The sequence below is a fragment of the Pelodiscus sinensis genome, chromosome 25 (assembly GCF_049634645.1).
Source record: "Pelodiscus sinensis isolate JC-2024 chromosome 25, ASM4963464v1, whole genome shotgun sequence".
Classification (NCBI taxonomy): domain Eukaryota; kingdom Metazoa; phylum Chordata; order Testudines; family Trionychidae; genus Pelodiscus; species Pelodiscus sinensis.
This window is the reverse complement of record NC_134735.1, coordinates 16,294,572-16,306,985: the sequence shown is the minus strand read 5'-3', so window position 1 is coordinate 16,306,985 and position 12,414 is coordinate 16,294,572. Positions and strand designations below refer to the sequence as shown.

The window sequence follows — 12,414 nt, the reverse complement described above, 5'->3', positions numbered from 1 at the left end:
CACGGGCACCGTAGCCAGCCCGTGCCCCTTTAAGAGGTCCGGGGCCGGGAGGGGGGCATAGAGTTTCCCTGGTGTTGGCCAGAGTGGCCACCAGGGAAACCTGGGGAGGGCTAGCCTCCCACTAGTTCGAATTAAGGGGCTACACACCCCTTAATTCGAACTAGTAAATTCGAACTAGGCTTAATCCTCGTAAAATGAGGTTTTCCTAGTTCGAACTAAGCGCTCCGCTAGTTCGATTCAAATTCGAACTAGCGGAGCGCTAGTGTAGCGGCTATGAATGTTAGTTCGAACTAACATCCGTTAGTTCGAACTAACATTGTAGTGTAGACATACCCAGAGTGAGCCACTGGGCAGTGTATTGTTCTTTGCTAGTTCCCATCACCTCACACTCTGCTTTCCTTGGGAAAGGGGCTAGTACACATGGACTTGGCATTGGCTCTGAACAGTTCACTCCAATGATCCGGATGGAGTACGTTGGTCCAAAGCTCCTTAGAAACAGAAGGGATAGACAGATCTAGTCTTTGAAACAAGTGCCTCTTCAGTAACCAGAGTGTGAGTCTGTGAGGGGGAGAGAGAACAACCTTCTATGCTTCTAGAAACGTGAAACTTACAATAGCCACCCCACAGAATGGGGCCAGCTGAATCCTTTAATAGCTTGTCTGTTTATGTTGTGAGTGCCTGAATGCACATTTTCCTCTGGAAATATTGGAGTCAGTGTTTTACTTTTCTGAGGCTTGGGGGGAAATTATGGTTCATATTTTAAAAATAAACATTTCTTTTAAAGATCTATAAATGCAGGCACATGGTATCCAAAATGCCTCTGTCCTCACCCTGTTTTCAAAGCTTTAATGTCGCGCGTGTGCCCCAGCCTCCCTAGTGAAAAAATTCACCTGAAATGTATTTATCTTTTTGCTAATTAGCAGAAAAATGACACAGAGACACTTTGTATTTTCTTCAGCAAGAACGGCCATAGAGACTTCATTTATGGAGGGTTCTAAATGTTCGCTATTCATGGCCAGCAGCACTGTCTGTACCAATAGTTCTTTGTGAGCTGAGCAGAGCAAAAGGGAAAAAAGCATATTTATATAAAAATGCATATGAAAAGAGGATGGAAACAAAACGCACATATATTTTAATTCCATTTTGTTCCCTGACTGTCCCTTTAAAAACAGGACCTATGGTATCCTGTTTTGAAAAGGTCAGTCAGGGAACATATATTTGCAGCTATATATGTGTATGTGTCGGGGGGGGGGGAATCGGGGGTATGTGTGAGCATGCATGTGTGGGGGAATGTATATCTCAGGGCATCAATGCATTAGTGAGAATGTATATTTGTGTGTGCCAATGGCTATACTAGAAGACTACTATCAAGAAGACTACTATCTATAGCTCTGAGTATGTGTGTGCATAGCTGTGTGTGTGTGCATAGCTCTGAGCGTGTGTGTGTCTGTGCACAGCTCTGAGCAGGGGCAGATGACCATTTCACGGGGGCCAGGGCAGCACAATTTCGCAGGGCCCCCCTTTGCCACGGCGCATGCACGGTGGCGCCACAGCACATGCACAGGGCTTCTTGAAGCATGGGGCCCGGGGCAGCCACCCCGCTCGCCCTGCCCTATATCCTCCCCTGGCTCTGTATGTGTATGCGCATAGCTCTGTGTGTGTGTGTGCGTGCACAGCTCTGTGTGTGTATGCGCATAGCTCTGAGTGTGTGTGCGCATAGCTCTGTGTGTGTATGCGCATAGCTCTGAGTGTGCGTATGCGCATAGCTCTGTGTGTGTATGCGCATAGCTCTGAGTGTGTATGCGCATAGCTCTGAGTGTGTATGCGCATAGCTCTGAGTGTGTGCATTTTCTCATGCTAACCTGCAGTCAATGTCTCCTACTCTTGTTCACCTTCAGTAACAGTTTCTGTGGACATCAGACTCATTTATCTCAGTGGAACTTACTGGGAAACAAGATGCTACTCACCATAAGCAGAAGATCTGGGGCCTCAGAATATGTCTACACCGCAACCCTCCCTCCACACATAGCAGCAGTTTTGGAGCACGGGCCAGCTGACTTGGGCTCACAGGGTCCTGCTGTATGGCTAAAAATAGCAGGGTAGATGTCCAGGCTGGGTCTAAAACCTGGCAAAGTGGGAGGGTCTCAGAGCCCTGGGCTCCCTCCAGCAAAATTTCTCATCACGATGCTGAAGGCTTTGCAATGTTCCAGCCAGTGCGTCTGTGTTCAGCTTGCGCTTTCCTTGCACATGACTCTCTTGAGCTATGCTGTAATCTGTGTGAAGCCCCTTTATTTTCAGGGTGGGCACTGGTAAAGTGTGTCTCAGCATGAAGATGAGGGCTTGGCCTCTGGATCTGCAGGTGGATGGTGTGGCTCTGGGATGACGCGGTGCAGTGAAATCGGGGACTGCTTGCCGACATGGAAGGCTGCTGGATACCTGAGCCTGACAGTTGCATTAATCAGCCAAAATGAAAGTGTGGTTCTAGTTTAACAATATACAGTGTTACTGTGGGATGACTCCTTTGCCTTACCCTGAAGGCAGCCTGCTAAATCCGCATAGGGGCAGAATTTGGGGGTTTATTTGTCTATTTAGATTGTGAGCTGCTTGTGGCAAGCGCTGTGTCTTCCAGGGTTGGGCAGAACTGTGCACCTCAGCGCTGGAACTAGCTGTGCTGGTGGGGCTGCCGCACTGCATCCCCTGGCTTGAATAAGAGCCCAAGTACTTGGCTTTCCCTTCAGCACCTCACTATAAAAATGGGTCCCGCACCCCTGACCCTGAACCCTGTTAAGACAATGAATCAGACACAATGTCCCCCCCCCTCTCTCTCTCTCCCTACCTACCTATCCCCAACCACCCCCACTATCTATCTAATCTTTCTTTCCTTTGCTATTAATATTTTCCTGGTTTACTTCTCCCTCTGTCTCTTTTCAGTCCTCCGGAAGGTATCATTTTTATAATGGAAGTAACAATTTCCCCTGATATTAACTCATTCTGTTTCCCATAACTCTGGTTGGCTTTCACTCAGCTGTGATTCCAGCCCTTCCATTCCCCTCTACTCTCCAACTCCTCCCATAGCAGAATGATATTTTTGCCTACAGATTCTTAAAACTGAGTGTGAGGGTGGGGGGGTGGGGGAATCCACCACAAGGCTGCTGTTTCCTAAATCCTGAGGGCTGGATTGCATATGCTGAGTTGGCTGGCTAAGGGATGGTTCGAGTAACCTTGCTCTGTCCCCCTCCCTGCAGGTTCAGGAAGGATGCTAGCCTGATACACTGCAGCCTGTTTGCTGAGTGTGGCAAACATCAGCCGTGCAGATTAAAGCCAGGGAATGACAGGTTAATCCCTTTCCCCAACCTGGTCTCACTGGCCCCACTGTTCAGGTCTGTTAAGATCTCAGATTCTCCACATTCCAGGTAATGGTGGGTCCCCTCCCCTAGGCAAGCAATGAATCCATTGTGGAAAGCCCCAGAGGCTGGGCAAAGCCAGGAGTCCTTTCTTGTCATTCAAAGTTTTCTTCTTTTTCTCCCCCCCTACTACCCCCCCAGGTATTTCACACGTGTCAGAGGCTGGCCCGCTGCCCCTCCGAGGAGCTGCATGTTAATATCTCTGGGCCAAGCGTCTTGCCTGCCACTCTGCCTCCAGCTTCTGAGCAACCATGGAGAGGATTTTCTCTGGCTTCTTGCTCTCCGTGCTGCTTCTCTTCCAGAATCACGGCATTTATGGGGCCGCCCCTCAGCCAAGAGGTAAGGGAAGGGCTCCTTCTGTTTGTGGTGCCTGCCAGTCACCCACAGCCATCCCACTAAGGGAGATGTGAACCTGGGGAGATAAAAAAGGGGGAAATGATGCCAAGCAGGTTGCAGGGCAGTGCAAAGAATCTTTTGCAAATATTTGACCACGGCAGCACACTTCAGATGTGTTGCTGCGTTCTCCTGCCTGATCCTGGCTGAGGAAGAAAAGCCCCATGTGCATGGCACAGACACCAGTAACAGAAAGCTGTTTCCATTCTGCTTTCCATACTGTGTCAGGTCTAGTCGCCCTTCGCTGGAGGAGGCACTGCCCTTAAAGGAGATGTCCTGAGCCACCCCCACTCTTCTCCGCTCGGTGTTTCCTCAAGGGCTGGTTTTGCTTGGGCAGTTGGAGGAGGGAATTGGCTTGGGCTGAGGAGACTCTCCTGCTCTGCTCCACTTTCACCCCAACTTCCAGAGAAGCCCCTTCATGCTGGTGAAGTCAGTGGCAGATTTTGCCTGATTTGGGATGACGGGGCTGCTTGAGTGTCATTAGAGACAGGCTGCCCAAGCGATAGCCCCTGGGCATCCACACAGAAGGAGGGTTAATTTTCATGTCTCCAAGACTTTGTTCCCAGCTACAAAATACGTGACAATGCTAGACAGGCAGTGTGCGGAACTGACCGCCCATCACGATGAACAACACTGTCACATTGTTCTGTGTACTCCCAGGCTGTTTGTTTCCACCTGTTGTCTCTGGGCTTTGGGGAAGGGACGACCTGCGTGATCTGTGTTTGTACAGTGTAACCTACATACCTTCTGGCTGTGGGACTGTCCCATCCAGTGGCACTGAGACCACTTACACACAGAGAGAATGAACCTGCTCTACAGCCTCCACTGAGCAGCGGTTGGCTTTTAGCTCATGCAGTAGAGGCTCATGCCCTAAGCTCCTGAGGTCCCAGGTTAGATTCTGCCTGCAGATAACCAGGGTCTGCTGGAATCACTACAGTACCTAGCTCAGTGAGATGCGTAGTGCATTGATTACTATGTTGGCGCGGTTAGGCACCGTGGTATCACAAATGATATCTAATAAAGGAACAAGGATCAAATTCCAAAAGAAAGATTAACAGTGAAAAAGGCTTGTAAAAAATGGCAAAGAAATCAGTCTATTAACTCACCTGGTAGGGGACCTGATAAAGTTACAGACCACAATTAATGTTCAGCCAACCTGCAGAACTCCTGGATGCAGGGAGTGATCAAAACAAATATTGTAAAAAAGGTTGAGTAATTTTAGGGCATTTTTCAACATTTATACCTGTGCAGATCATGGCCACTTAGGGCATATCTACACTAGGAAATTATTTTGAAATAACTCCCAAAATAACTATTTTGATATAGCGTGTCCATACTACAGGGAAGCCTCAAAATTAGTCCCAGGCAGGCTTCGTTAATGTGGATGTGTTACCTCCACTTAGAGCCACAGGACATACTGGGGAGTAACTACTTTGAATGACTCTGGGGAGCAGTTAGTTTGAAATAGTAGCCAAGGAACATACACACTAATGTTATTTTGAAATAACTATTTTCAAAATAACTATTCCTCGTGGAAAGCAGGAGTCATTATTTTGAAATAACCAGCCCCTTATTTTGAAATAATGGCCTTGATAATGTGGATGCCCTGCTTGTTATTTTGAAATAATTAACTAGTGTAGACCAAGAAATTTCTGCCCAACTGGTCAGCTTTGTGAAAGGAACCATCAAGAACTAAATACTGCCAGCGTTAGGAAATGACAAATGGACCATTCATCCAGTTCGTGATATTTGCAATATACAAATATTTTAATTCTGAGCTACTAACAGGTTTTGTGTTTTTTCTAATAAATACAGCAACACGGTGCTTACCCAGACTCAGTTTTATTGTGGTAAGAGCTTGAATTTTATAAAAATTAATATGGAATACGGTAGACTGTGGATTTAGAGTGAAATATCTATTCTTTGGAATAAGTCCATATGTGGCCATTTGTATTTATTTTAATGCCTTCCAAAATCAATTTGGAAAAGGCACTTTTATGCCAGAACGAAAGTGGCCATATATGGAGACTTTCAGGGTTAATTGTTCTGGAATAGCTCTACCTGAAGAGCTCCATGTATAAACAACTTTTAAGACTAGTGAGCACACTGGGACTGGACACAATCAGACTCCTAGAACTGGAAGGGACCTCGAAAGTCCAGTCCCCTCCAGTCACAACAGGATCAAGGACCATCTAAACCAGTGGTTCCCAAACTTTTTGACATGGGGACCAGTAAATCCATTCACGAACTGGTAATGGTAATCAAATGATGAATATTCAAATAAGTTGTTTCTGGTCCTCCCAACCCCCCCAGTGCCAGCTTTAGCAAAGCTTTTGATATGGTCACCCCCAATATTCTTGCCAGCAAGTTAAGGAATATGGATTGGATAAATGGACTGTAAGACAGACAGAAAGCTGGTTAGACCAGCGTTTCCCAAACGTTTTACTTTAGTTGGAACCTTTTTTCCAGTACTGCTTTTTGCAGCCCAAAAATATAAACACATAAAAAACAAACTGAGAAAATACCAGATGTAGAACATGTCTGGTATTTTCTCATTAGGTAAGTTGTATTATTACTAGATGTATCAGTTTGTAGTTTCAAACTGCCTGGCTGGTAAATGTGCTCAGGCTGCATGAGTGTGTCTACCAGCCAGACAGTTGGCAACTACTCGAGGGGTGTGTGTGCGTGGGGGGGGGGGGACCAATAGAATCCCCGGGATGGACTAACTCATGCTTTTTGCTTTGCGGGGGGCAGGGGGGAACGGAGGCAGTGCCCCAAGATCCACATATGGCCAGGTCAGTCCCACTCCCCACAGTCCGATTCATTCCTCCCCTCTGCTCCCCCCGCTGCACCTCTGGCCAGCCCCATTTCCCCCAACCCCCTCCTGGGCAGCCAGGTCCCCCCCGCTTCTCCTCCCAATCTCCCTTGGCCAGCCCCGCTGCCTGCGTCCAGCCCTCCTTCTGGTGGCCACTTCTTCCCCCCCTCCCCCAACATCTTCCCCAGCCAGCTCCCTGTCCCCAACCTCGCACCCGCCAGCAGCCCTGCTTCCACCAGCCCCCCAGTCCCGCCATCCAGTGCTGCTTCTGGTGGCCAGCTCTCCCCTCCTCCTCACCCCAGAATCCCCTGGCACCCGTACCTTCCCTTAGCCCTGCACCCTCCTGCTGCCTCCCCCTTCCCTTACTGCCCCTGCCCCCTTTGCCCTCTCTTTCCTTGATACCCACCCCCTCAGCACTCTCTGCCCCACCCCCTCCTGCCCCTCTGTGCCCTCACACATGACTTGCTCCATCCCCACCTCTCATGGCCACCCCTCCTTTCAAGCCTTGTCCCAGCACCTCCTCCTCCAGCCCCCAATGTCCTTCCCCCTCCTCTCCTCTCCTCTCCCAGCATCACCCTGTCCCCCCTCCCACTGACACCTCCCCTCCTACCCTTTCCCTCATTGTCTGCACTTGGCCCCCTGGCATGTGTCTCTCTCTCCTGCACCATGTCCCTTGGTGCCTTCTCCTCCCCTTCTTCTTCCACCCCTCCCCCTCCGCGCAAGCCCGCCGCCGCCTCCTCGTCCTCGCCTCCGCCCAAGCCCGTTCCCTACCTTCTGCCTTCCACATGGCGGGGCCGGAGGCTGAACCCGGAGCCAGCGTGGCCCCACCACGTGTTTCCGCAGAGCTTTAAAATCCCGGGCCGTGACGTCACGTCACACCCGGGCGTCCTCCCCGCCCACGTGCAACGCCGCCCACGGGCAGCAGCAGGCGGTGAGAGGAGCCACGCATGGCGGGGACACTCTGAGGGGACCCGTGGGGGAGGGTCCTGGGGAGAGACCCAGCTCTACATATCGGTGGAGCAGCCCCCGGCTCTGTAACTCGCTGGCACTTCCGAGTTCAGGGGCGCGGGGCCCTGCCGGCCCCCACCAGGCGCGCTGAGGCCCGGTATTTTTTTCCCATGGCCCGGTTCCGGGCCACGGCCCCTAGTTTGGGAAACGCTGCTCTAGACCATTTGCTAGATTCACTTTTGATTTTCCAATAACCTCTGTATAGTGAATCAATGTGTTTTAATTTTATAAGCAGAGATACGCAACACATTATTTGGGACAAAATACAAAAATGTTTCATGAAAAAATTGATCTCAAAATCATTTTTCAGCTCAGTTAGTCCTTAGCCCACATGTCCATGCTATGTTACCATAATTCTTTCTGGGTAGCAGGCAACAATTTAAAAAACCCAGATGGTGATTAGGGCATTGCAGTGGAAATTAAGAGACCTGTTTTCCAATCCTTATTCCACCAGGACAGACTGCGTAACCTTGGGCAAACCTCAGTGCCTCAGTTTTTCTACCTATAAAATGGGCATAATGAAATGATATAAAGTTCTCTTTTGATCTAAGAATTAAAGCACTTGATTTAAACTGATGCTTTATATTTCCTGCACTGGACTATGGCAGTGATATGTAATCAACACTATGTGATAAATGTTTACTTTTCAGTGGCAACCACTGTATCCTACTGACTAACTGCTCTATGAATCCCTCCTGGACACTGTGATGTTTAGCAATACATTGTTCTGAATCTGAGACTCATTCAATACTAGAGTCTCTCAGGAAATTTGCCCAATGTTCTCTCTTTAGATATGTACAATGGGATATTTGTTTTTATCTGTCTAATAGCATGAGAACTCTGCCAGATTTCTCACTGATGACCAAGTTCAATATTTATGTCTTAATTTCAGCCAGACTTGCTGGTCAAAAAACTTGCACCAATCTGCCAACAAAGTCTGAACAAGCTTTTTCCCTTTGTTGCAGAAACTGTATTCTCCCCCCATGTGAAAATGAAATATGAATATAGCATGTAAGCCTAGAACCTCACAGAGAAAGGCTAAATGGGACATGTTGGGAAAATGTTCATAAAATTCCGATCCTTTTTAGTTTTTGGTCATAATTTCAAATTGTGATGAAAAATGTCATCAAAATGGTCAGTTTTGAGACTGTCCATCCAGCTGTTCTACACAGCCTCTTGTCCACAGTCGTTTTCGCCATCATGTATATTATTGATCTTACCAAGAAAATAGACATTCCATGGAAACTATGTTGGTTAGCCTGGTTTACATTTTCACTCTGCATCTCTTGTCTCGTGCATCCTTATTTATCTGCATAATCACTAGGGCCTTGATAGTCTGCTGTAAAATTTGGCAAATATCTAGATGAGTTGGTGGTTATCAATAGGAAACGATGTGCTTTAATGCAGGAGCTTGCAACCTTTCCAGATGATTGTCCCCATTTCTGGAGGTTGATTTGTAACCCAAAGCTACACCTCACTGAAAAACTACTTGCTTACACAATCAAACATAAACACACAAAAGGGTCACGATGCCCTTTATTGAAAAATTGTGCGTCTTCTCATTTTACATGAAACTGTAAAAGAAATCAGTTGGATTATAACATTATTATTTCAGCACTGATGAGGCCACGTCTGGAGTGTTGCATCCAGTTCTGGGGCCCCCACTAAAGAAGGATGTGGACACATTGGGGAAGGTCCAGCAGAGGGTAACAAAAATGACTAGGAGCACAGGACCTATGAAGAGAGGCTCAGGGATTTGGGCTTATTGGGGCTACAGGAGAGAAGAGTGAGGGGGGATTTGATAGCAGCCTTCAACTTCCTTAAAGGGTCAGTCGTTCTTTTTTTTCTCTCTCTGCCATTTTTTGGGGGCTCCTTCCCCTCCCCCCCCCCCAGCTCTTTTTGCTGGATCCACCTGGATCCAGGCTCTTTGTCAGGAACATGTTGGCCATCCTTGGAGTATAGCATATAGAGCAGTGTAAACAAGTCATCATATGAAATTTCATTTTGTATTGACGAAAGTAGCGAGGAGTCCTGTAACACCTTATAGACTAAGCGAAGTGTTGGAGCATAAGCTTTCGTGGGCAAAGACCCACTTCGACAGATGCATGTGGGTCTTTGCCCACGAAAGCTTATGCTCCTACACTTTGGTAAGTCTATAAGGTGCCACAGGACTCCTCGCCGCTTTTGCAGATTCAGACTAACGCGGCTACCCCTCTGATACTCGACAGTTTGTACTGAGTTCTCCTGAGCTTTTTATGTAGCCTGTTGTAAAAGTAGGCAAATCAGCTGATATACCCTCTGAAAGACTTCTAAATATCCCTGTGGTCCATGAACCTTTAGTTGAGACACACTGGTTAGAGCAGGGGATTATATAAATCAGGACTCCTGGGTTCTTTTTCTACTTCCACTGACCCCCTAGAACGTTGGGGTAGTTATTCAAAGGCTATATGCCTCTGTGTATCTATCTCTGAAATGCACAGAGTTGCAGGGATTTATGGATCGATTTTTGTAATGTGTTTGAAGGGCATCTACTAAAGACCCTTTAGACAGGTGGTCAACTCCAATGTTTTACTGGACTGTGACTGCACTGAGTTGTATCAGCAGAGGAGCATAAACCTGGCGGGGTGAAATGCCCCACAAATGCCTGGTATTGTCACCTTTTATTCTAAATGCCCAGATTTGTGCATGGTGATATTTTTTTAACTGAAGAAAACACTTTCTTGTGCACAAAATGAAAGGCCATTGATAAACACTGATTAATTAGTCCCCACTTTGCCTTATGATATAAGTAACTATTTATGACCATCCAAATGGCCTTAAAATAGGGAAACTGAGTCACAGTGAGGCGCGCCGACTTGCCCAGTGTCATGCAGAGCAATGAACAGAAGCCAGGAGTCCTAGGTCACAGCTCTGATCCACTAGACTCCCCTTCTACCACAAAGACCCATGCATAGGTCGGATTCACAACCTCTGCTGTAACCTGCACTCATCCTACCTACTTTCTTACTCCCCCCTTTCTTACCCCATCACTTGCCTTAATTGTCTCCTCTCCCTTCACATTTCTTTCTATTTAGTGCAGGGTGGGGAACAGTGTTCCCTGTAAGCTAAGTGTTTGGGTGGCCATTCAGGAGAGAGTCAAATGCTGCCCAGATGATTAGCAGAGCACTGACAAAACCCACAGCTGGGAGCACGGGCTTCTATTGGTGGTGCACATCTGTACATGCCTCGGTGCACATACACATTTATTCTACACACAGAGGCTGTGTCTACATTGGCACCCTTTTCCGTAAAAGGGATGCTAATGAGACACTTCGGAATTGCAAATGCCGCGGGGGAGTGTCTCATTAGCATCCCTTTTACGGAAAAGGGTGCCAATGTAGACACAGCCAAATGGAAAAATTAGAGGGAATATTGGTGGGGATTTTTTTTTTGTGTTGCGAGCCACTAATCCACAGAAAAATCAGCTGGGGGCCACATACTAGTGAGAAGCAAAAATACAACAAGAAAAACCCTCACAAATGTGACCCTCCCACCAATTACTAAGCAGAAAATAAAAAACAACAAACGGTGTGGTAGCACGTTATAGACTAACAAAACATGCAGATGGGAACATGACTGGTCATCTGAAGAAGTGGGCTGTGCCCATGAAAGCTCATGATACCACCGACATTTTTTGTTAGTCTATAAAGTGTTACCAGACTGTTTTTTAAGTTTATCCTGTACAGACTAACTTGGCTACCCCCTGAAGCTTCAGAAAATAAAAGTCACTCAGCTCACTCATTCAACACGGAGTGCCAGTGTTCCCCTTGCATACCAGCTCTGTGGAGGGGGGAGGAGTCAAGGCTCAGGGTTTCCCTCAGGGCCAGAGTAAGTCTTCTGGAGATCCAAGACTAGTAGGTTTTGTGTGTCCCCTTAGGCTCTAGTCTTTGCTCGGTGTGTGGGAGGAGGCTGCCAGGGAGAAATGATAGGATGCAGGAGTGGGGGAGGGATGGTAGGATGTAGGAGCAGGGGAGGGATGATAGGATGCTGGAGCGGGGGAGGGATGGTAGGATATAGGAGCAGGGGAGGGATGGTAGGATGCTGGAGCAGGAGAGGGATGGTAGGATGTAGGAGTGGGGGAGGGATGATAGGATGCAGGAGCGGAGGAGGGATGGTAGGATGTAGGAGCGGAGGAGGGATGGTAGAATGCTGGAGCGGGGGAGGGATGGTAGGATGTAGGAGCGGAGAAGGGATGGTAGGATGCAGGATCAAGGAAGGGATGGTAGGATGCAGGACTAGGTGGGGTAGAGTCTGGGTAGTAGGTGCAGGAGGGGTCAGAGAAGGGGTGCCCCTACCTGGTGCAGCCCTAGGGAGTGGGGTGCAGATGGCTCTGTGCCATTCTGCATTAGCAGGCACCTCCTCCTCCGGCTCCACTGGCCAGTATTCCTGGGTGCAATGGGGGTGGGGCAGTAGAGCCTGCAAGCCAGCACAAGGGACATAGCTTCTCTGAACTGAGTTCCCAATGGAGAACCACTTCCTCCCCCACCAAGCAGAGCCTAGAGGTCAGATGTGGCCAGTGGCTTGCCTTGATCCGGCCTCAACATCCCCGCATGGCTGGAGTGCCAGTACCAGCTCGTTCTGTTGTGGAGGGGGTGAGCTGTGTCATCATGTGCCAGCAAAGCCTCTCTGCCACGCGTGCTGGCCAAACCAGACAGTCTCTGCACCAAAGGATAAATAAACACAAATGAGACATCAAGAAATGTCACGAGGAATAACCTGTGGAAAGACATTGTAATCTCCCGGGACACACAGTAA

At 48.2% G+C, this 12,414-nt stretch overlaps 1 protein-coding gene across 1 annotated transcript in view; it reads left to right on the top strand.

Annotated features, from left to right (window-relative positions):
- The first annotated feature begins 3,561 nt into the window (after positions 1–3,561).
- MATN1 (matrilin 1) overlaps positions 3,562–12,414 on the top strand; it is a 53,046-nt gene continuing 44,193 nt past the window's right edge. The window contains exon 1 of the mRNA XM_006134553.4: positions 3,562–3,743. Coding sequence (XP_006134615.1) covers positions 3,656–3,743 — 88 coding nt within the window. The 5' untranslated portion in view covers positions 3,562–3,655. The remainder of the gene's footprint in view (positions 3,744–12,414) is intronic.